At 48.6% G+C, this 22,642-nt stretch overlaps 3 protein-coding genes across 4 annotated transcripts in view; 1 reads left to right on the forward strand and 2 right to left on the reverse strand.

Moving 5' to 3' along the window:
- Nucleotides 1–1,967, reverse strand: part of DNAJC17 (DnaJ heat shock protein family (Hsp40) member C17) — a 43,006-nt gene extending 41,039 nt beyond the window's left edge. Inside the window, exon 1 of one of the 2 annotated variants that reach the window (XM_021695585.2) lies at nt 1,870–1,967. In XM_021695585.2, the coding sequence (XP_021551260.1) occupies nt 1,870–1,947 (78 nt within the window). In that variant the 5' untranslated portion in view covers nt 1,948–1,967. The remainder of the gene's footprint in view (nt 1–1,869) is intronic. The other variant, XR_002480616.2, reaches the window with a different exon arrangement.
- Nucleotides 1,968–2,244: 277 nt separating this feature from the next.
- On the forward strand, nt 2,245–9,063 carry ZFYVE19 (zinc finger FYVE-type containing 19). Its single transcript, XM_044918124.1, has 11 exons — nt 2,245–2,372; nt 3,623–3,744; nt 3,909–3,962; nt 4,349–4,467; nt 4,567–4,712; nt 5,044–5,152; nt 7,209–7,418; nt 7,859–7,938; nt 8,259–8,357; nt 8,472–8,599; nt 8,684–9,063. The coding sequence occupies exons 1-11, from the start codon at nt 2,319–2,321 to the stop codon at nt 8,760–8,762; spliced, it is 1,200 nt and encodes a 399-aa protein (XP_044774059.1). The 5' UTR covers nt 2,245–2,318; the 3' UTR covers nt 8,763–9,063.
- Nucleotides 9,064–10,156: 1,093 nt separating this feature from the next.
- Nucleotides 10,157–22,045, reverse strand: PPP1R14D (protein phosphatase 1 regulatory inhibitor subunit 14D). The gene is given in 6 exon segments (XM_021695735.1): nt 10,157–10,201; nt 10,203–10,272; nt 10,475–10,507; nt 10,680–10,763; nt 21,489–21,493; nt 21,791–22,045. Coding segments are annotated over 6 exon segments (492 nt in total).
- Between the last annotated feature and the right edge of the window lie 597 nt (nt 22,046–22,642).

The following is a 22,642-nucleotide window of genomic DNA, read 5'->3' on the forward strand; positions in this document are numbered from 1 at the left end:
ACCCAGAAGTAAAATTCCTGAATCATATAAGTCTATGTTTAATTTTTTGAGGACTCACCACACTGTTTTCCACAGCAGATGCACCACCAACAATGCACAATGGTTCCAATTTCTCCACATCTTTGTCAACACCTGTTACTTTCTGTATTTGGTTGTTTGTTTGTTTTAATAATAGCCATCATAATGGGTATAAAGTGGTATCTCATTGTGGTTTTTGACTTATATTTACCTAATGATTAGGGGTACTGAACATCTTTTCAAGTACTTATTGGCCATTTATAATATCCTCTTAAGGAATTTACTATGTTCTCCCTTATATTATAGTTGTGCCTCCCCTACTAACAGGTAGGAACAGCACCTTTTACCCTTTATAAAGAGCCTTCTCACATATTCCTTATCTCATCTGAGTGAAAACTGGATACTGGCCTGCTTAGACCTTGGTATCTTGTCTAGACAATGGCTTCACCCAACTCCCTTAGTGGCAGCTCATCCACCCACCTCCACCTCTGAGTGATATACACATCAACGGCTCCCAATTGCCTTCCTCAGAATTTCTCGATTTCAGGGTTCCAACACACTGGCGGGATTTGGTGCAAAGTGTCCAAAGTAATTTCTCACTATTAATGAAGTACAAATTAAATTTACAAATGTAGAGCACTCTGGGGCGCCTGGGTGGCTCAGTCATTAAGCGTCTGCCTTCGGCTCAGGTCATGGTCCCAGAGTCCTGGGATCGAGCCCCACATGGGGCTCCCTGCTCCACGGGAAGCCTGCTTCTCCCTCTCCTACTCCCCCTGCTTGTGTTCCCTCTCTCGCTGTGTCTCTGTCAAATAAATAAAATCTTTAAAAAAAAAAAATGTAGAGCACTCACAATAGTGCCCAGCACATAGTAAGCACTATATAGGTGTTGGGCATTATTAATGTTAAATTTTAAGAGTTATGAGACAGGTGTAGCAGAAGCTTTTGGTGTTCTGTACACATCCATGGCCAACTTCTGATTTCAGCTGCAGTCGCAGGAGACAGTGACGTGCAGGCTGACAGCATCCCTCCTTCAGGACCCTACTGATCTCCTTGCTTTTCTGCCCAGAGCTTCCTCTTCTCACAAGCTCACACAGCTCATGAAGTACAGGGCCATTCGTAGGCATTAGTTTTCATCTGATGAATTATCTGCCTCCCTTTCCTACATTGCTACAACCTCCACCATTATCCAGGAGAAGATAACAGAAATCCTAATTACAGCTTGATCAGTTAGTATTCCACTCCCTGGCACCTTTATCAACACCTTCCCGTGGAACTTCAGGCCCTCTGCCTTTACTCTTCTGATCCTCCCGCTTTGAGCCCACTACACGTTTTCAGAGGGCAACAATGGGCTGGGATGGAAAACAGAGATGGCAGAGTCACAGGTCACATTGTCAAGAAAGGGATGACAAGGGAGTGCAGGAGCCTTGAGACAGGTCTTTTTTCCGCCCTACGCTCTAAGCGGAGTTCAGTCAGCCTTCAGGGGGTGACTATGAAGTAACCTCAAGTTAAAAAAGGCAAAAGCGGACTCAGAGGTTGACACTGCGCAGGCGCAAGGAGGGGACTCGGGTTCCCTCTCAGGCTCATCCACATGCCTCTCCTAGGCAAGGGCCAGAGGAAGAGCACAGTACCCCGCGCTAGAAGCCTCCCTTCTGTGCGCCCCAATTCTTCGTGAGGCCCTCAGACCACCCAGGAAACGTCTGGGAAACCACCTCTGAGGCCGTCGGGCCGCCCCCCACTCCCCTCCCTAGGGCCCGGCGGAACCGGGAAAGCGGGTACCAGCGCTGGCGAGGCGCCAAGACACGAAGGGCCGGCAGGCCAGTCGGATTTGGCCCTCCTCACCACCGTTCTCACCTCTTTGTCCGCTGCTTTCTCCTCGATACCTAGCAGCGCGTACAGGTCCATCTGTAAGAGCTCCTTGGTCACCGCCATGGTTCCAACCCTGACTGGATTCGTACTACAACTCCCAAGAGCCTAAGCGTGCGTAGGGATTTCCGGGGACTGTCACCCCAAACGGACTGAATGGCGCTTAGCCCCCTGGGAAATGTGTTCTGGATCAGGCCTGACTGCCTCCGAAGGAAGGGAGCAGTCGTGAATGAACTACGCCTCCCAGCAGCCCCCGCGTCTGCCGCTACCACTCTCCGGCTAGCGTGGACCGCGATTTTCCTGCCAGAGGCCGCAGCAAGCCCGCGCGAAGGGGCGTGGGGCGAGGGCGGGGCTTAGGGAAAGTCCAAGGGTCTCGGGACCTGGCGGTCGCGATCTCTCAGTTTTGTGGAACCTGCGGCGCCTCGCCGGCCCCCAGAATGGAGAGTAGGTGCTACGGCTGCGCTGTCAAGTTTACCCTCTTCAAGAAGGAGGCGAGTCTTCTCCCCGCGGGCTAGAGGGCCAGGGAGGACCGGAGTGGAGGAAAAGCACAGGACTTGAAGTCCGTAGACTTGGTTTTATGGCCCCTTTCCAGCTGTGTGGTTTTGATGAAGTCACTGAACCTCAGTTTCCATTTCTGTAAAATTGGGCTAACGCTCCCTCCCTTTCGGGGTTGACATGAGGGTTCAGAGAGGTGCTGGAGGTGAAAGTGCCCTATAAACTGTAGAGCACGCTCCTGTCCTTTCTAGAAAGGTAGGCTTTTCTCTCCACCAAGTATAAGATGCAGCTGTTTCGTTCCCTCCACTCTGCTCCTCCGCAGCCCAGTCTTAGTTACTGTCCTGTGACCACTCTCCATCACTCTATGCCGGTTACTCCCTTTGCTCTGAAACCTTCACCGTCATGCAGTCTGCCCTTCCCAGGTTTCTTGAGTTAGATTACTGCCCTTCCTCCTGCTCCCGGGGCACCATGGCAAAGCCTCTTTTGTCCTCTGCACAGGCCCCTAAGTTCTCCTGGTAAACTATAGGTTTCCTCTGCTCGGTTGTGACCAGGAGATAGGAACCAGATTGGATGAATGAATAGCAGTAGGGATGCAGATCCCTGTAGCACTTAGAAACCTGGGTTTGGGAATCAGGGTGGTCAGGGTTCAAATTTGAGCTCTGCTGTCTTATTCATGGAAACACCTTGGTTTGGGCAAGTCATGTAACCTCTCTGACCGCATCTAAGATAGTAATAATAATTAATGGTGGTCATCAGGATTAAGTAAAGTAGTGTGTATAAATTTTGAGGATTATATCAGATGATGATTGTTAAGTACTGAATTTAGTGCCTGGCACACAGTAAGTGCTTAATAAATGGAGGCCATTGTTATCCCATACTGAAGCCAAGCCACCCTCCATCTCTGCTAAGGCAGAGAAGGCAGGGGCTCTGCACTCTCTGATACTCCTTTGTTAAGAGTCAGTGACTTGCAGCATGAAGTTTTGCCTGTTTGTTTTCTACACCCCAGCATTGGGGAATTGAAGACAGGGTAGAAAGCATGGGAATTTTGCATAAAGCTTTACTTGATTTGAATAAAAGACCCTCCACCCCTGTCTCTCCCCAGGCCTTAGGGGCCCCACTCCTCATCCTCCTCCCAGCAGCTGGTCACAACTTCAGTGTCTTCCCTCTCTGTGTGCTTGGAGAGTCCCAGGAAGGAGCGTGCAGGGGTGGGTGAGAGATGGAACCTCCTACTTCATGTTTCTTGTAGTATGGCTGTAAGAATTGTGGCCGGGCCTTCTGTTCTGGCTGCCTTAGCTTCAGTGCAGTGGTGCCCCGGACTGGGAATACCCAACAGAAAGTCTGCAAGCAGTGCCACGAGGTCCTGACCAGGTGAGTTGACATGGTCAAGGGTTTAGCCAAGCATGGTACCAGTCGGCTGGCCAGCCCACACAGCTTTGTGCTCTGTGGCGAGAGATCAGCTCAGGAAGTGTTTGGGGTGGGAGGTACTGACTGGCAGATGGCGGGACTTCTGATAACAGATATCTTCTCTATAGAGGATCTTCTCCTGCCAATGCCTCCAAGTGGTCACCACCTCAGAACTACAAGAAGTAAGTGCTGAACAGACAGAGACAAATAGGGATGGGGAAAAGACAAAGGAGCCATAGGGTAGGACTCTCTTCCCAGCCTCTAGATCAGATGAGCACAGGGTCCAGAGAAAATCATCTGTCAGCCTCCTGACTGCCCTCTTGGGCTCACACAGTAGCTCATCAGCCCTCTCTCCATAAGCATTTCTTGGTAGACCTTGTCCTCTCAGCCAGACCCTTCGATTGGTCAGCTGGATTGGGCTACAGGGTGACATGAATGAGGACCACAGAATATTGTCCATTGGAGGCCGCCCTGGATGCCTAGAAGTGATTTGAATGGGAAACGGCAAGTGGGTGCCTTCACCCCTCCCTTCTGCATTCTTCAAGAGCCTAATCTCATACCCTCCCAGGCGTGTGGCTGCCTTGGAAGCCAAGCAGAAGCCCAGCACTGTCCAGAGCCAGGGACTGATCCAACAAGACCAAGTCATTGCTGAGCGCCTAGCGCGGCTCCGCCAGCAGAACAAGCCCAGTGAGTGGGGGCAGACTGGGTGACCTAAAAGATACCATCCACGCCTCCTGGGACTAGGATTCCTCAGGATCTTACAGGGCTTCTCCATACCCATTTCAGAGTCAGTGGCCTCGCAGGCGGAGATAGAAGCCAGGCTAGCTGCACTGAGGGATGAACCCCGGGGTTCCATCCCTTCCACCCAGGAGATGGAGGCACGGCTTGCTGCACTGCAGGGCAGAGTTCCACCTTCCCAGACCCCCCAACCTGTGAGTACTTGGGGGGACAGGGGTCCTAGGATAAGGACCTTGCAGAAGCCCAGATACATGTATACTTATGTACTTTGTAGGAATTGGCAAAACCTCCCATCCTCACCTCTTGCTCCTCAGGCCTGCTGCGAGGCCAAGGAACCAGGGACAAGCAATAGGATGGGGTGGGGCAGGAAAGAATGGCCAGATCTATATGGGCCCTGGATTAGTCTCCTTTCCCTGAGCTTTGGAAACTCTTCAGCATCCACCCCTAACCTAGACTATTCTGCACCTTACAGTGTTGCCTTCCCCCCTCCCCTGGCTCCCCACTGAAGTTCCCTCCTCTCAGCAGGCACATCAGCCACCAGACACCAGGACCCAAGCCCAACAGGCACAGGATCTGCTGACACAGCTGGCAGCGAAGGTGGCTATTGATGAGAGCTGGCAACGAGGAGGCCCAGGTAACTTCTCCACCTGGGTCCCCCAGGGACCTGCCCCCCACTCCTTCCCCAAGTAGGACAGGCTCTGCTGCCCACCCTCTGGGACACAAATATAAATCAGAGACCAATCAACATTGTAAACTACAGTTTAGTCCAACAGGAGTCAGTGTAAGCCTCGTGGATAAGTGTGCGGGCTTTAGAATCAGACAGTGATTTCTTATTCTACCACTTAAACTAGCTCTGTGACTCTGAGAAAGTTTCGTGACCTAAGTCTCCCTATCCTCAGCTATAAAATGGAGGTGTATGTGGTAAAACCCACCTCACAGGGAAATCACGAGAAGTGAGATAATCTAATAAGCACTTAAGGCCCTGCCTGGCTTATAGTAAGTGTTCAGCGAATGTTCTCTGCAATGATGCTAATGATAAGGATGAGGAAGAGGCTATTTGAATTTAATTAAAATTCAATGAGGGGCACCTGGGTGGCTCAGTCGTTAGTCTGCCTTCCGCTCAGGTCATGATCCCAGAATCCTGGGATTGAGCCCCGCATCGGGCTTCCTGCTCGGCGGGGAGCCTGCTTCTCCCTCTCCCACTCCCCCTGCTCGTGTTCCTGCTCTCGCTATCTCTCGCTCTCTGTGTCAAATAAATAAAATCTGGGGCGCCTGGGTGGCTCAGTCGTTAAGCGTCTGCCTTCGGCTCAGGTCTTGATCCCAGGGTCCCGGGATCGAGCCCCACATCGGGATCCCTGCTCGTCAGGAAGCCTGCTTCTCCCTCTCCCTCTCCCCCTGCTTGTGATCCTGCTCTCACTGTGTCTCTCTCTGTCAAATAAGTAAATAAAATCTTTAAAAATAAATAAATAAATAAAATCTTTAGAAAATAAATAAATAAATCCATAAATAAATAAATAAATAATAAAATTCAATGAAATTGGGGCAATTGCGTGGCTCAGTCGGTTAGGCTTGATCTCAGCTCAGGCCTTGATCTCAGGGTTGTGAGTTTGAGCCCTGCGTTGGGCTCCATACTGGGCGTGGAGCCTACTTTAAAAAAATAATAATAATAATAATAATTAAATGAAATTTAAAACTCAGTTCCTTATGGTACTAGCCACATTTCAAATGCTATTGAACTACAGTCTTGGACAGCACAAATACAATGATATGGAACATTTCTGTTATTATAAAAAATTCTGGACAGCACTCTTCAAATGCTTCAGAGCAGGGGTTCTTAACCAGGGATGATTTTCCCAGGGGGGCCCATATAGCAATATCTGGAGACTCTCTGGTTGTCACAACTTAGAGCGTGCCACTGGCATCTAGCAAACAGAGGCTAGGGATGCTGCTCAACATCATATAGGGCATGGGACAGCCCCCACAACAAAGAATTGTCCTGTCCAAAATATCAATGAACCAAGATTGAGAAGCCCTGCTTTAGAGATATAATCTCATTGACTATTCTCCATAATCTTGTACATACTATTATTATCCATATTTTATAAACAAGGAAACTGAGGCCTGATGAGCTTAAGGAACTTGACCAAGGTCACAGGTATTAAGTGGCAGTGCTGGGACTTAAACCCAAAGCTGTCTGATTTTGAATCTCCTGCTCTGAAACGCTGAGCTAAAGGGGACCATGTCAGAGCCACACCCACTCTCATAGAAAGCTTCCTGCCTAGTGCCATAAAGAACCTGATCTCTCATGTCCTCTCTGTGCTGCTGCCTGGAAATATTCATGCCAGCCTGTAAGGCAGAGAGACTGGCTGAGGCTTAGTGTCCCCATATCCTCATCTTTTTGGGCAGTGATGCTCATACTGTGGAATACCCACCCTAAGGGCAACATGTAAAAATATCAGGAGTGGGGATGGATGTAGTTGGAAAAAAACATGTCTAAGATTACTAGTATTTTTACATTTGGAAAAATGGAGGAAAGATAGATTTTATTGGTAATATAAACCACAGGAGCTAATGCTGAACAAAAAGCTGATAATCTATGGTTTTTAAAGGAAGTAGAGAAATGGGCTCACTGGCTTCTGATGAGAGATCTTGGAATATCTCTGCCTCCCTGACTGCTTCTCTCCTTCCAGCCACCTCTGTCCAGAATGACCTCAACCAAGGTGGCCCGGAGGGCCAGAGCGCTAATTCCACGGGGCAGGCCACCTGGTCCCTGGAAGAGGAGAAGAGCAGGCTGCTGGCTGAGGCAGCGATCGAGCTGCGGGAAGAGAACACGAGGCAGGAGAGGATCCTGGCCCTCGCCAAGCGCCTGGCTGTGCTTCAGGGCCAGGACCCTGATAAAGGTAGGGGCTGGGAAGCAGCAACTCACTCATGTCCATCGGGCAGGCCCCCCCCCACACACCCCCAGGCCAACCTCTACAAAATGGCGACTCCCGGCCACGCTGAATCAGGTGCTGGGAATTCCTGTACCCAGGGGTCTCGAGCTCTGCCCAGAGCCACAAGGAAGGTACTGGGGCAAAGGAGTGGAAAAGTAATACATAGCAGGCATCAGGGGCCCGGGACCCCCAGTCTCTTCAGGTGCAAAGTCTTCTGTTCCTGTCCCCCAGCCCTGCAGGGTGGGGCAGGGAAGGGTAGGATCTGATCAGTGGCGACAGAGGCTGCCTAGCTCTGGAACAAGTGCCACTGGAAAGCCAACCAGCTCCTGGGGGCAAAACTACAGCTACTCAGGTGAACTCTCTCCATGTTACTCCTCCTCCCCTGCTCCTGTCGTTCCTTCTTCAAGTGACCCTCCAGGACTATCACCTCCCAGACAGTGATGATGATGAGGACGAGGAGACAGCCATCCAGAGAGTCCTGCAGCAGGTGGGCCCTGCCTTACCCACCTGACCCTGCCTTGTCCTGTCCCTGTCTCACTGCCCCACCCCCCACCCGGCCCCATTCACCCTGCCTCCACTCTCGTGCTGAATGGCCTCTCTGCAGCTCCTGTTCTGGCTGGGGCCCCACTGTCCCTATGACCCAGACCTGCCTACTGGCCCCTGGAGATGGGCTATCAGCAGCCACAGGCAATAGATAAGGGAGATGGATTGAGAAGCTAAGGCCACAGAGCACAGAAATACTCGTGGGGAAGAGGGTCAGGGTCTAGGCCTGGAACAGGGAGCTGCACCTCTTCGCCCTGTCCACAGCTCACGGAAGAAGCTGCCCTGGATGAGGCAAGTGGCTTTAACATCCCTGTGGAGCCCGCTCTCCGAGCCCGGGCCCAGTCCTGCAGGGCAGAGCCTGAGGTGAGAAAAGCCACCGGCCGCCACCACAGCCTCCCTCCCTGCCTGGCCAGCTGTTCCTGCAGCAGTCTCCCACACATCTTACTTCTCTCCCCCATTCCTCTCCGGTCCCGGCAGGCCCAGGCCATGGCTGCCAGGCCCGAGGCTGAGGAAGAGGAGCTCCCCTGGTGCTGCATCTGCAATGAGGACGCCATCTTGCGCTGCACTGGTTGCGACGGGGACCTCTACTGCGCCCGCTGCTTCCGGTGAGGGCGGGTGGAATGTTCTGTTCCCCTGGGAGAAGTCGAGGGCCATCCGTGACCCCTGACCTGTCTCTCTCTGCTCCACAGGGAAGGCCACGATGCCTTTGAAATTAAAGAGCACCAGACGTCTCCCTACTGCCCACCGCGCTCAGGCCGAGAGCACTGAGGAAACCAGGCAGGCAAGCCCACCTCTGGGCCCAGCCTCAGGGCGCCCAATGCGAGAGTGAGTCAGCCTAGACTGCTCATGGATGCGCCCTTTCCTGAGCCTCAGTGTCCCTGGAAGGAAGGAAGGACTCTCCATTCGAGATGATAACTGGGGGGAGCCAGAGCGAAGGCAGAAGTCAGGAGCCCACCAACAGCCAAGCCTGGACTGGGAATGAGGTGTGGTGGGGAAGAGACGAGACTGAATCTAAGGGTGATGAGCCTTGAAACTTGCTCAAGGGCCCAGGGCCCTTCCCCCGCACTTAGTGGATCTAATAAAAAATGTTGATGTCTTAAGCCCAGCAACTCTTATCTCTAGAACCCTGTGGGCTCTGAGCCTGGGCCCCTGGAGAGGTGGCAAGAACAGGATTTCTATTCAAAGTCCAGTCCTATGGGGTGAGAAAAAAGGTGGGGCCATCCTGCAGGCTTCTCCAGGCAGGAACAGTCCCATCCACCCTGGAAGCCTCATATGAAGTAGGCAGTGGATATTCGTTCAACTGATCTGAACTGTGCATCCTGCTCTGGGCAGCCCAGCGTAGCCCCACCATCTTGGATTCCTCAGCCTCCCTCGTACTCAGCACATGCACAAACAGTGAATGCTTACCCTGCTTTCTGCCTTACTCCCAAAGGATGCCACCTCCCTGGGCTCCGGTCCCAACCTGCCAGCCATTCAGACCCAGTATCTTTCCAGCAACACGCTCCTAGGCTGACTCCTGGCCTCTCGGCCTGTACCCTTTACACCTCTCTGCTTAGCTCCTGCTTTTTCTCTTTCTGCTGCTGGCTGGAGCCAGCTCAAGACAGTCCTCAGCCTGATGCCTCCTGATTCAGGGGGAATAGGAAGGTTTAGCCTTCCCTGATATCCCCAGACCCAGCTAGGTTTTCCCTGTTACCTCTCCTCTGGGATTCGAAACTAGTCTTTGCCACTTGGGCTCCTGTTGTTGGTGATGCAGGATGCTGTGTGTCCTAGTCTGGTGCCCTCTTGTTTGGCCTCTGGGCCTTGCTAGATCATGAGCTCTAAAGCAGAACTGTGATCTTTGAATTCTCAAGGCCAATTTGGATAGATGAACGGAGGAGGTGTGGATAGAGCCTGGTGGCTCGGGATGCTGGCCCTCTGGTATATCACTTTACCCTCCGCTCCCCATCCGTCAGGAAAGATATGCTCCACACTCCATTCGGCTGGGACTCCCAAAGGTTTTATCCACTTGGCTGGAAAGTACTGGTCAACAGCCATGAATGGCTTCCAGAAAGCCCAGCTGTGACTGCACATACACTAGGGGTATCCAAATGTCCCTCCTCATCCTCCATGTTCCTTGTCTGTGTCCCACGGGACCATTTCCTCTCAGCCCAGGATTCAGAGGTTCAGGGCAGTCCTGGCAGTGCTGAGGCTGCTGAAGGTATTCTCACAAGGCTTATTTCTGAGGCCGACTGAGTCTCCGGAGTTTCTTGAGTTGACTGAGCAGCTCAGAGATAAAAGGCTGAGAGAGAAACGGGTGAGATCAAAGCATGGGGTCACACCCACCCACCACACTGCCCTCCCTAATCTCCCCGACCCCATGTCTCCAGAGCTGGGGAAGGGGAGAAGGATGGAGGGCCAAGCCTTCCTCTCAAACACTCTTCTTCATTAGCTGCCTCCCCTCTGGGCCCCTCTTACCCCCAGACCTGCAGAGCATCCCTTACCTCTGTGGGACGGGGGCAGTTTTGGAGAATAGCCTGGGTGAAAGAGAGCAAAGAATGGGTCCCCAAGCCACAGCACTTTCCCACAAGCCTCCACTCAGCCCTCCCAGGAATCCTCCCCTCTGAATTGGTTCTCCCCATGCCACTCAAGAAGGCAAAACCTGGGTTCCTGGGTTCTTCCCGCTCTAAGCCCAGCCCCACATTCTACCTCCAAATGAGTCTTCTGTTCCTCTGTGGATAGTTCCATGAGAACCTCCAGGTCAATCTCGGGCTCAGAAGGAGTTGGTTGATCCTGTTTGGGAATCACATAGGGCTCAGAGGGGCCTGGCCAGCTGGTGCTGGAGTGAAAGTCACTGTCAGGGGCTCCCCCATCTCCTACCCTGCTTCCACGTTCAGTCTGTCTCCTCACCTTCCTCAAACCACCCGTTCATTCTTATATTCAACACTTACTGAGGACCTATTTTCTATCTGAAACAGGGCTAGGGTTCTTTAAAAAGAGTGCCTGTTTGGGCAGCTGGGTGGCTCAGTCAGTTAAGCATCTGCCTTCAGCTCAGGTTATGATCTCAGGGTCCTGGGATTGAGTCCCACATTGGGCACTCTGCTTGGCGGGGAGTCTGCTTCTCCCTCCCTCTCTCTCTCAAATAAATAAACAAACAAACAAATAAATAAATAAATAAAATCTTTAAAAAAAGAGTGCCTGTTTTTTTTTTAAAGATTTTACTCGGGGCGCCTGGGTGGCTCAGTTGTTAAGCATCTGCCTTCGGCTCAGGTCATGATCCCAGGGTCCTGGGATCGAGCGCCGCATCGGGCTCCCCGCTCCGCGGAAGACTGCTTCTCCCTCTCCCACTCCCCCTGCTTGTGTTTCCTCTCTCGCTGTATCTCTCTCTGTCAAATAAATAAAATCTTTAAAAAAAAAAAAAAAGATTTTACTCATTTATTTAACAGTAACCAGAACCCTGGGATCATGACCTGAGCCGAAGGCAGACGCTTAACAACTGAGCCACCCAGGCGCCCCAAAAAGAGTGCCTGTTTAATTTCAAAAGTTATGCACGTTGTTGGTAAGGATATAAAATGGTATAGCTGCTTTGGAAGACAGTTTGGCAGGTCTTTGAAATGTTAAATATAGAGTTATCATCTGACCCAGCAATCCCATTCCTAGGGCTACTCCCAAGAGAAATGACATGTCCACACAAACATCTGCACATGAATGTTCATAGCAGCATTATTCATAATAGCCAAAAGGTGAAAACAACATATATCTCCATCAACCAATGAATGGATAAATAAAATAATGTAGCCATATAACATTACTCAGCAATAAAAGGAACAAAGCATTGATTCATACTACAACATAGCTGAACCTTAAAAACATTAATATTAGTGAAAGAAGCCAGTTACAAAAGTCCATATGTTATATGATTCAATTTATATGAAATGTCCAGAATAGGTAAATCCACAGAGACACAAAGTAGATTAGTGGTTGCCTCGGGCTGGGAGTGGTGGTGGTAAGGAATGAGGTGTGACTGCTGATTGGTACAGCGTTTCTTTCTGGGGTGATAAAATGTCCCGAAATCCAATTGTGGTTGTCTAACCCTGAAGATACTTAAAACTATTGGAAGTGTACACTTTAAGTGGGTGAATTGTATGGCATGTGAATCATATCTCAATAAACCTATCTTTAAAAGTTATAGTCAGTGAAATAATTGAAACAATACAGAGTTTATAAAATTAAAAATGAAAGAAGCTCAAGAAAATGAGATGACAATCCACAGACTGGGAGAAAATATTTGCAGAGGATGTGTCTGATAAAGGACTATTGTCCAAAACAGACAATTCTTGAAATGCAACAATAAGAAAGAAACAACCCAATTGAAAAATGGGCCATAGATCTGAACAGATACCTCACCAAGGAAGATATGTGGATGGCAAATCACATAAGAATTGTTCAACATCATATGTGATTAGGAAATTGCAAATTAAGACAACAATGAGATACACTACATACCTACAAATTGGCAAAAAATCCAAATCCAAATGCTAGTGAGGATATGGAAGGACAAGAACCTTCATTCATTGCTGGTGGGGATGCCAAATAGTATAGCCACTTTGGAAGGCATTTTGGTAGTTTCTTACAAAACTAAACACACTCTTGCTATATGATCTAGTGATCAAGCTCCTTAATATCTACCCAAGTGAGTTGGAAACATATCTGCACAAAAAGCTACATCAAGATGCTTATAGCAGCTTTACTCATAATTGCCAAACTTGGAAGCAACCAATCTGTCCTTCAGTAGGTAAATGGATAAATCAACTGTGGCACATCCAGACAATGGAATATTATTCAGCACTAAAACAAATGAGCTGTCAAGCCATGAAAAGACCTAAATGAACCGTAAACACATAGAATAAGTGAAAGAAGCCAATCTGAAATTGGCCAGTCATACATACTGTATGATTCCTACCATACACCATTCTGGAAAATGCAAAATTATGGAGACAGTAAAAAGGGAGTGGGATTAAGGGGGGAAGTGGGATGAATAGGTGGAGCACAGAGGATTTTTAGGACAGAGAAAATACTCTGTACAATACTATCATAGTAGATACATGTCCTTACATATTTGTCTAAACCTTTGAATGTACACCACCAGAAGTGAACCCTAACATAATCTATGGACTTTGGGTGACTTTGATGTGTCAGTGTAGGTTCACTGATTGTAACAACGTACTACACTAGTGGGGGATGTTGCTAGTGGGGAAGGCTGTGCATATGTGGGGGGCAGGGGGAACATGGGAACTCTGTACTTCCTGCTCAGTCTCCCTGTGAACCTAAAACGGCTCTAAAACTTAAGTCTATTAAAAAAGATGTGAATTCAATGGCCAAGTTTTAATAAACTTAGAGATTTACTGCTTCATCAAGGACTTTCTTAAGTGAAAGTGGCACAGTGGTGAAGAACATAATTCCTAGTGTTAGGAGTTAGTTGGACAATTAAGTAGTCAGCGCCAGGGTCCCCAACAAGAAAACAGGGAGCTGGGACAGCTAAGACAAAACTGCACCAATATCCTGTTTTACAGCTTAGACAAGACCACAATAGCATCCTGTTTAGTAGCCTCTGCAGAAGTGACTTTTGCAAAAACATCCTGAAACAAAACACTGAAACATAAAATATTTGTCACTATCACAAATTGAGGCAGTTAGTCTCCAAATGTCAGCCCAAAGGACCTAACCTGATAGGTAGATGGGAGCATGATCAAAGCCCCGATTGGCACACCTTAGCAGCCAATCCACAGGGGACCCACACTCCGGATGCTCAAGACAGTTCTGCAAAAGAGCTTACAAAAACCCCTAGATTTGAACGTCAAGATGGCAACTATCTCGGGTCCCCTCCCTGTTTGGGAGCTTTGTACTATTGCTCAATAAACTTTGCCTTGCTACCCACCACTCTTTGGTCTTCATCTTCATTCTTCAAAGCACCATAACCAAGAACCTCGGGCAGTAAGGGAAAAAATTCCTATAACATTAGTACAGGTGGGTGCCACTTTTCTTCTTGTTTGAAAGTTTATTTACTTAGGGACGCCTGGGTGGCTCAGTCGGTTGAGCGTCTGCCTTCGGCTCGGGTCATGATCCCGGGGTCCTGGGATCGAGCCCCGCAGCGGGCTCCCTGCTCCACAGGAGGCCTCCTTCTCCCTCTCCCTCTCCCACTGCCCCTGCTTGGGTTCCCTCTTTCACTGTGTCTCTCTCTGTCAAATAAATACATTTTTAAAAATCTAAAAAAAAAAGTTTATTTAAGTAATCTCTACACCCAACGTGGGGCTCAAACTCACAACCCCAAGATCAAGAGCCACATGCTCCTCCAACAGAACTAGCCAGGTGCCCCCATTGCCACTTTCTGGATTCACGCTAAGGGCCACCCTTGTTTTGGCATTATCAGTGCAAATGTCAACATAGTGAAAAAGGCAAATGACATCTCAGTATTATTATGAAAACAACCATGAGCCCTCTGAAAGTGTCACCAGAATATACTTCAACAACTGCTGCCTTATTCATTTTTCTATGGGTTGTCTAGTTTTTTCTTACTGATTTAAGAAGTCTTTTTTTCTTAAATTCAGATTAGCCCTAGCATTCATTCCACATATGATGGAAATACCACTTATTTTTTTTTAAGATTTTTAAAAATTTTATTTATTTCTTTATTTACTTATTGAGAGAGACAGAGAGAGTACAAGTGGAGGGAGGAGCAGGGGGAGAAGGAGAGAGAGAATCTCAAGCAGAATCCCCACTGAGTGCAGAGCCTGATGAGGGGTTCAATCTGACAACCCTGAGATCATGACCTGAGCCGAAATCAAGAGTCTGACGCTTAACTGACTGAGCCACCCACGTGCCCCTGGAAATACCATTTATGTGTGGGGAAGGAGTTGGGGAAATATATGTATATATAGCTGAATGTAACTAATGGTCTTTTCCTGTTTGGATTTTGCTGCTCCTCCTCCTCCTCCTCCTCCTCCTCCCCCACTCCCCCTCTTCTTCTTCTCTTAATGCTTAGTAAGTTCTTCTCATACTGATTTGAATAAATATTTGATATTCACCTTTACGTTTTCTAAAGGTTTGATAATTTTACCTTTTCCTTTTGATTATTTAAGCCTTTAAAATCTTTTTACTCAACAAATATGTGTTCAGGGGCGCCTGGGTGGCTCAGTCATTAGGCATCTGCCTTCGGCTCAGGTCATGATCCCAGGGATCTGGGATCCAGCCCCGCATTGGCCTCCCCGCTCTGCGGGAAGCCTGCTTCTCCCTCTCCCACTCCCCCTGCTTGTGTTCCCTCTCTCACTGTGTCTTTCTCTGTCAAATAAATAAAATCTTTAAAAAAACAAAACAAAACAAATATGTGTTCGGTGACTGCTATTAACATGGTACCATGAACTTGGGAACTTCAGTGAACAAAACAAAGATCCTGTCCTCCAAGAGTCCACATGTTAGAGGCAGTGGAGGAGACATAATAGAAACAGATACAAGGGGCGCCTGGGTGGCTCAGTTGGTTAAGCGACTGCCTTCGGCTCAGGTCATGATCCTGGAGTCCCGGGATCAAGTCCCGCATCGGGCTCCCTGCTCAGCGGGGAGTCTGCTTCTCCCTCTGACCCTCCTCCCTCTCATGCTCTCTGTCTCTCATTCTCTCTCTCTCAAATAAATAAATAAAATCTTTAAAAAAAAAAAAAAAGAAAGAAACAGATACAAGTAACTAACGTATAATTTGTTTAAAGGTTATTTGGGGGAGGGGCGCCTGGGTGGCTTAGTCAGTTCTGCCTTCTCCTCAGGTCATGATCCCAGGGTCCTGGGATCGAGTCCCACATCGGGCTTCCAGCTCAGCGGGGAGTCTGTTTCTTCCTCTGCCCCTCCCCCTGCTTGTGACCTCTCTCACACGCTCTCTCAAATAAATAAATAAAATCTTAAAAAAAAAGTTATTTGGGGGAACTTTTTGGATGATGGAAATGTTCCATATCTTGATTGGGGTAGTGGTTACATATGGCAAAGTGCATCCCAATGTACACTTCAAATTTTATTCTGTCAGTTATACCTCAATAAAGTTGATGTTTTTTAAAAAGGAAAGAATAAAGAAAAAGAAGCCTCCCCTGCCCTCTCATTCCTCCAACTGCCTACAGGCAACCACCGTTAACAGTTTTGGTCCTTCCATGCCTTTTTAAAATAAACAGTGTTAGGGTTCTAAGTTAGTTCTTTCACCCTAAGCTCTCAACTTTCCTTTTTGCTTCCTTAGTTTCTAGTTCATCTGGTTCAGCCTTCATTCATTTAATGCATATTTACTGAGTGCATGCTATGTCCCAAGTACTGTGATAAGTACTAAGGCAAGACAGCAAGACAGACACATATAATTCTGCCCTTGAAAAGCTTATAGTCTCCTGAAGGATACAGACAAGTGAAATGGCAGTTATAATACAGAGTGATAAGCACTCTGATGAGATACTTTGAGAACACATGGAAGGGGAAACCTTACCAAGCTTGGGGTTCTGGAAGGCTTCCTGGAGGAAGTGACTTCTAATCTGAGACCTGAAGGCTGAGTAAGAGTTAACCAGATATTTATATTTCTGGAAATGATGGAGTAACAGGGGCTGTATTTATTCTCCCAACATAAGTAACTAGACAACTACACAAAAACAGATGAACAGTGTTTTCAGTCATTGGACAACAGGTTGCTCAGGACTCCCCGAGAGAAAAGAGAAACTGAAAAGGCAAACTCTGTAATTGCGCTGTATTTCTTCCTAGAGGCAATTTCCAGACCACAGAGCAGAGAGGGAGGCCCCAAGCATAGCACAGTGGTCTTGCTATATTGATGTGACAGAGATCAGAGTTCAGTGTTGAGGTGGCTGGAAGTTGCTAGACACAGTTGTGAAGAGGAGGGAGTTCTGAAGAAAGAAACCTCCAGAAATCTGCATAAGGGTTCTCTTGAGTCTTTGCTGAACACAAGATGCACATTCATAGGGTAAAGCCTCGCAGGGCCAGGTAGTGTGAGGCACTGAAGGCCCAGAGATGAATAGACCTCACAGAGGACTGGGAGGCAAATCACGTTCCAACCAGCCAGAGTGGACAGTCATCGCTGATCATGCAGGAATCCAGTACAGACCTCAGACCTGGGGGTTAAATTATTCTCTAGATTAAAGGCTACTCTAGACCCAATGTAACTTAAAAACAAGCTTCAGAAGGATCAAACTGAGCCACAAGTAAATAAACTGCCTATTAAACAAGGCCCAATGCTTTAAAGGAAGAAAAAAAAATATCCAGTTACCCAGTAATATAAAACTCATAAAACGTCCAGTATCCAAACAAAAATCACTCGTCATACCAGAAGCAGGAAATGTGACCTATAAAGAGGAGAAAAATCTGTTAATAGAAGCAGACCCAGAAATGAGAGAGATGGTAGAATTAGCAGAAAACACGAACACAGTAATGAGAAAAATGAAACATATGAGAAAAAAAACAAATGAAGCATCCAGAGATGAAAAATACAATTATTTTTTAAAGATTTTATTTTTAAGTAATCTCTACACACAATGTGGGGCTCGAACTCACAACCCCGAGATTAAGAGTCACATGCTCTACTGACTGAGCCAGCCAGGTGCCCTGCAAGATACAAAATTTTAAATGAAAAATTTACTGGATGGAGTTAACAGCATATTTGGACGTTGCCAAAAAAAGATCAGTTGAACCTGAAGATGTAGTGACAGAAACTAGCCAAAATGAAACACAGAAAGAAAAAAACCTTGGGAGGGGGCGTGGGGAGGAAGAAGAGAACAGAACCTTGATGGCCTGTGGTGTGCTATCAAGTGGTCTCACATACGTGCAGCTGGAATCCCAGAAGGTGGAGGGTGGGGCTGAGTAGTAAAGCTGCATTCTAATCACTACAATTCTACCTCTAAAAACGTACAAGTCTGGCCCCCCAAAAAACTTTTCACATCACTTATGATTTTATCCACACTCATTTTGAATACACGGTAGTATATTACTGAGAGTCAGATTGTGGATACAGTCTGGAGTTGAGAATATGGGCTGATATCATAATCCAAATACTCCTTCCCTCAAGTATTTTTTGAATTCTCAGAAAATGAGTGGATATGTCAAACAACTCCTGCTGAACAAGTGTGGTAAAATTGTGTGAACAAGTGTGGTAAAATTGTGACTCGGGGGCGCCTGGGTGGCTCAGTTGGTTAAGCGTCTGCCTTCAGCTCAGGTCATGATCCCAGGGTCCTGGGATCGAGCCCCACATCGGGCTCCCTGCTCTGCGGGAAGCCTGCTTCTCCCTCTCCCACTCCCCCTGCTTGTGTTCCTGCTCTCGCTATGTCTCTCTCTGTCAAATAAATAAATAAAATCTTTTAAAAAAAAAATTGTGACTCGGTATTTCATGAAGGGGTCTCCTGCCAGATGCTGCCTGATCTGACTCTGTTCTCACCTTCACTCCATCCTCAGTCCCTTTCCTCCTGATCTCTCTGCCATGGGAACCAGCAGTGGAATAAGGCTCAGGGAGGAGCTAACAAGTGTTTGTTTCACATATTCATTAACACTATTTTTTTTAAAGTTGGAAGTTTAATAGATTGTTTCTTAAAACGTCACCACATCAGAAGGGTTGCATCAAAATGCCTGCTGAAAAAGACAGTGTCATCGAAGCTATAGGAAAGGAATGTTTTCAAAACTCTGGGGTGGTCAACAGCATCCTGTGCTGACGTTTACATTAGATTTGGCCCCAAGACAGTGATTGGTGACCTTGGCGAGAGCTCTCAGTAGAACGGTGGGAACAGAAGCCAGGTCTCATGAGAGACTACGGACTATGAGAAACAAACTGAGGGTTTCAGAGAGGAGGGGTGTGGGGGGATGGGTTAGCCTGGTGATGGGTATTAAAGAGGGCATGTTCTGCATGGAGCACTGGGTGTTATATGCAAACAATGAATCAAATGAACCCTACATCAAAAACTAATGATGTAGGGCGCCTGGGTGGCTCAGTTGGTTAAGCGACTGCCTTCGGCTCAGGTCATGATCCCAGGGTCCTGGGATCGAGTCCCACATCGGGCTCCCTGCTCGGCAGGAAGCCTGCTTCTCCCTCTCCCACTCCCCCTGCTGGTGTTCCCTCTCTCGCTGTGTCTCTCTCTGTCAAATAAATAAATAAAATCTTTAAAAAAAAAAAACTAATGATGTAATGTATGGTGATTAACATAATAAAATAAAATTTAAAATAAATAAATAAATAAATAAAAAGAAGCCAGGTCTCAGCGGTTTGAATAGTGACAGGAAGGGGAAAGGTAAGTAAAGGATGTGAGTGTGGACAAATCCTTAAAGAAGTCTTGTCGTGGGTGCCTGGGTGGCTCAGTTGGTTAAGCGACTGCCTTCGGCTCTGGTCATGATCCTGGAGTCCCTGGATCGAGTCCCGCATCGGGCTCCCTGCTCGGCAGGGAGTCTGCTTCTCCCTCTGACCCTCCCCCCTCTCATGTGCTCTCTCTCATTCTCTCTCTCTCAAATAAATAAATAAAATCTTAAAAAAAAAAAATTAAAAAAAAAAAAAGAAGTCTTGTCGTAAAGGAGAAATGAAATCAGGGGTGGGAACTGCAGGGGGGGTGCATTGTTGAGCAAGAGTCTCCTTAAAATAGAAGAAACTCGGTGAGTGTTTATATCCTTGCTTAGAAGCCAAATCCACACCCCACCTCTGAACAATAGGAGCACTAGGGCCCCAAGTCTGTTTGTTTTGTTGAACCCAGACTTGGTTCCTCTGCAGACCCCAAAGCAGATTTTATACCCAGTGAGAAGGGGGGCCCTCCATCAAAGTAAGGTTGGACCCCATTAAACCAAACTGAACAAGCAGTGATACATCCCTAGAACCATTGCCCGTAGGGCTATCCAAGGTGGGTATGTTGGGGAGAGCCTGCTGTATGGAGACAGGCTCTATGAAGGTAGAACCGGGGCAGGGTAAGCCTGGAGACACTGTTGCCTCAATCTCTCCCAAGATGACCAGCCACCTGGGGCTTCCCCAGCCACTTGGCTGCTTCCTGCTGAAAAGAGCAGGGATTGGGAGAGGAACTGCCACCCAGCACCTTTGGACAATTGCCATGGCAACCACAGGCCAGGTATTTTATTTCGGTCATTGCCTGGGAGTGGTCCTCTCACATATCCTGTTTTCCAATGTTATGAGCTCATTATTGTACAGCTCTCCCCCTCCCCACTGTGTTGCTCTTCCACAACCAGGTTCTTTGTCTAGTGTCTTTCTCTGATGCCTGGACAAATTTGCTCTGAGGTGTCTGAAGTATGAGACTTTTTATGCAAGTGCACAACAATCTGAAACTGAAACTGATCCAGAGAGGGAGAGTGCTGGCGGGATAGAAGGGCAGTGGCGGCTGAGCAGAAGCAGGCCAAGAAAACGTGCCTCTCCTGCTCCCAGCTCCAGAGCATCTCCCTCCCCTGCACGAGGGAGCCCAGGATGCTGCAGGGGACATGGTTGACACCTGGACCACACTAACACAGGACCCAGTGAGCTTCACAAGACAGACTGGGCACAGGCATCATTCTCCTCCACCCCAACCGCAGCATAGCCCTTACCTGGAAGAATGACAAGCCCCTTGCTGCCCCAAAAAGAAAAGACAGGCACAGAGTCAAGAAGGAGGAGAAAGAAGGACCATGGTATGTAGACGAGGACTCCTGGGCTCTGGCTTGGTGCAGTGGTTCTCAGCCAGCCACATGCTAGAATTAACTGTGGAGCTTATAAAAAAAGACAAGTGACTGGGCCCCACCCTAATAGATTTAGTCAAACTGGGGTGCAGTCAGGTCATCAGGTTTTTTTCTGAAGTACTTCATGGGTGGAGAACCACTAAGCTGCTCGCCTAAGTGCCCGGGCACAGAGCCCCAGCTGCAGCTCCTGGTCTCCTGGTTTCCTAGTCGTGTGACCTTGGGCTCATTCGTTACTCAACATCTCTGAGCTTCCATTTCCTCCACAGTAAAACATATCTACCTAAGGGAGCGGTGGGGAGGGCCGAGTGGGTAATGCACGTCCAGCGTGAGGCACTGTGCCTAACACAGAGTTAAGTGTTCAGAATGTTACTCTCCTTGTTGAAACAGCGGTTGTTACTGCTCTAGGACCCCGATTTTCAGTTATCTGAGGAAGAAAGTGCCACGTCTTGTGACAAGGGGCAGAGACCTGTCCTTTTCTCAGGGGGAATTGAGGGGAGTCAGTCAGAGCCAGGGCCAAGGACTTGTTCTAGTTCAGTGCTGTCCACTCTGAGAGGATACAAATGTTTCTCCATCTGTGCTGACAAGATGGCAGCCAATAGCCACATGGGACTACGGCGCACTTGAAATGTGGCCAGTGTGAATGAGGGACTGAACTTTGCATCTTATTTAATTTTTATTAATTTGAAGGGCAATAGCCACACATGGCTGGTAGCTATAGTACTGGACAATGTAGCTCTTGGCATGCAGGTGTGTTGAGGCTGAGAGCAAGACAAATACATAAAAGTAGCTCTTCTATCTCACTTGAGCTTCAAAAAGTCCCACAAAGGAGATATGACAGGCATTGATAGGCTCATTCTATAGATTAGGAAACTAAGTTAAAACACCTGGCACAGATTTTGAAGAGCATTAAAGGCAGAGCCCAGACCAGACCGGACCAGACCAGAGGGAGGTGGATTTCGGGACTGCAAATCTATCTTCACCTGTTGGGAGAAGCCTTCCCTCCGTGGGAGCATCTCACACTGGCCCTCCAGCTCCTCCTGAGGTCTCGGGCAGGCACTCTCCCCAGCACTCAGCAGCCTCCCTCACTGCCTCGTGTCACTCACCTGGAAGAGCTCCTGAACTTGCCCATCCACCCACTGCTCCATGTCCAGCCAGCGCTGCAGCTGTCCCCGGTCGTACTTCACCGTCAGTCGGCTGGGTCTCCGGGACCTGGCTACTTTGGAGGGGTCGGAGTGGGGCTTTGACTCTGAGTCTGTGGATGACGTCCTCGTCCTCCCAGAAGTCCAGTGGACCTTCTTACTTGGGTTCTCCCTGTCAGGGTTGGGAGACGTGCAGGAAGTAGGGCTTGAAGACAGCATGGAAGGCTTGGTGTGAGCAAGGACCTGGGGAAAACTGCCAGTCAGAGAAAGGGCGCCAGGGAAGTGAGGAGCCAAACAGAGGGAGAGGCCAGCAGGGAAGAAAGGAAGGGGGAGAGGGGCAGGGCCAAGGCTCCGGGAGGGGTGGAGGATCAAAGATCAACAGGACTTTCTCTGGTGCTGGGAATGCCAATCTCCAGGCTCCTTCCTGCCAGTGAGTGGCACTCCCGAGCTGTGCCCCAGCCCTCCTTTTTGCAGCTGCTGGAGCTCAAAGTGATATAAACTTCAGATAAGCAAAGGTTAAGATCGTGCCATGCCTTGGGAGGAAGAAGGGACGCTCAGGTCCTGAGGGGTGCAGGGCTCTGATCGGTGCTCTATGGCCAGTTGTGGAACAGGACTGGAGTCACCCTCACCTGAGAGCCCTCGGCATCCCATCTTCCTGGGACTAGATCCACCTGGGCCCTGAGGAACTGGAGTCAGATGGATCCTGCAGGAGCAGGGTCCCAAGCAGGTAGGAGCTCCTGCTCAGAGTGGGGCACTGGCGGGGGCAGAGTCTCACCAAGGACAGAGGAATGGTTATCTCTGGCCCTCGTCGGGTCA

The sequence above is a fragment of the Neomonachus schauinslandi genome, chromosome 9 (genome assembly GCF_002201575.2).
Source record: "Neomonachus schauinslandi chromosome 9, ASM220157v2, whole genome shotgun sequence".
NCBI classification, from domain to species: domain Eukaryota; kingdom Metazoa; phylum Chordata; class Mammalia; order Carnivora; family Phocidae; genus Neomonachus; species Neomonachus schauinslandi.

Excerpts from the sequence above, each read along its gene's own strand:
- ZFYVE19 (XM_044918124.1), top strand. The coding sequence starts at position 2,319 with ATGGAGAGTAGGTGCTACGGCTGCGCTGTCAAGTTTACCCTCTTCAAG. Across the intron at positions 2,373-3,622 it reads TTACCCTCTTCAAGAAGGAG|TATGGCTGTAAGAATTGTGG; the intron begins GCGAGTCTTCTC and ends TGTTTCTTGTAG. Across the intron at positions 4,468-4,566 it reads CCGCCAGCAGAACAAGCCCA|AGTCAGTGGCCTCGCAGGCG; the intron begins GTGAGTGGGGGC and ends TACCCATTTCAG.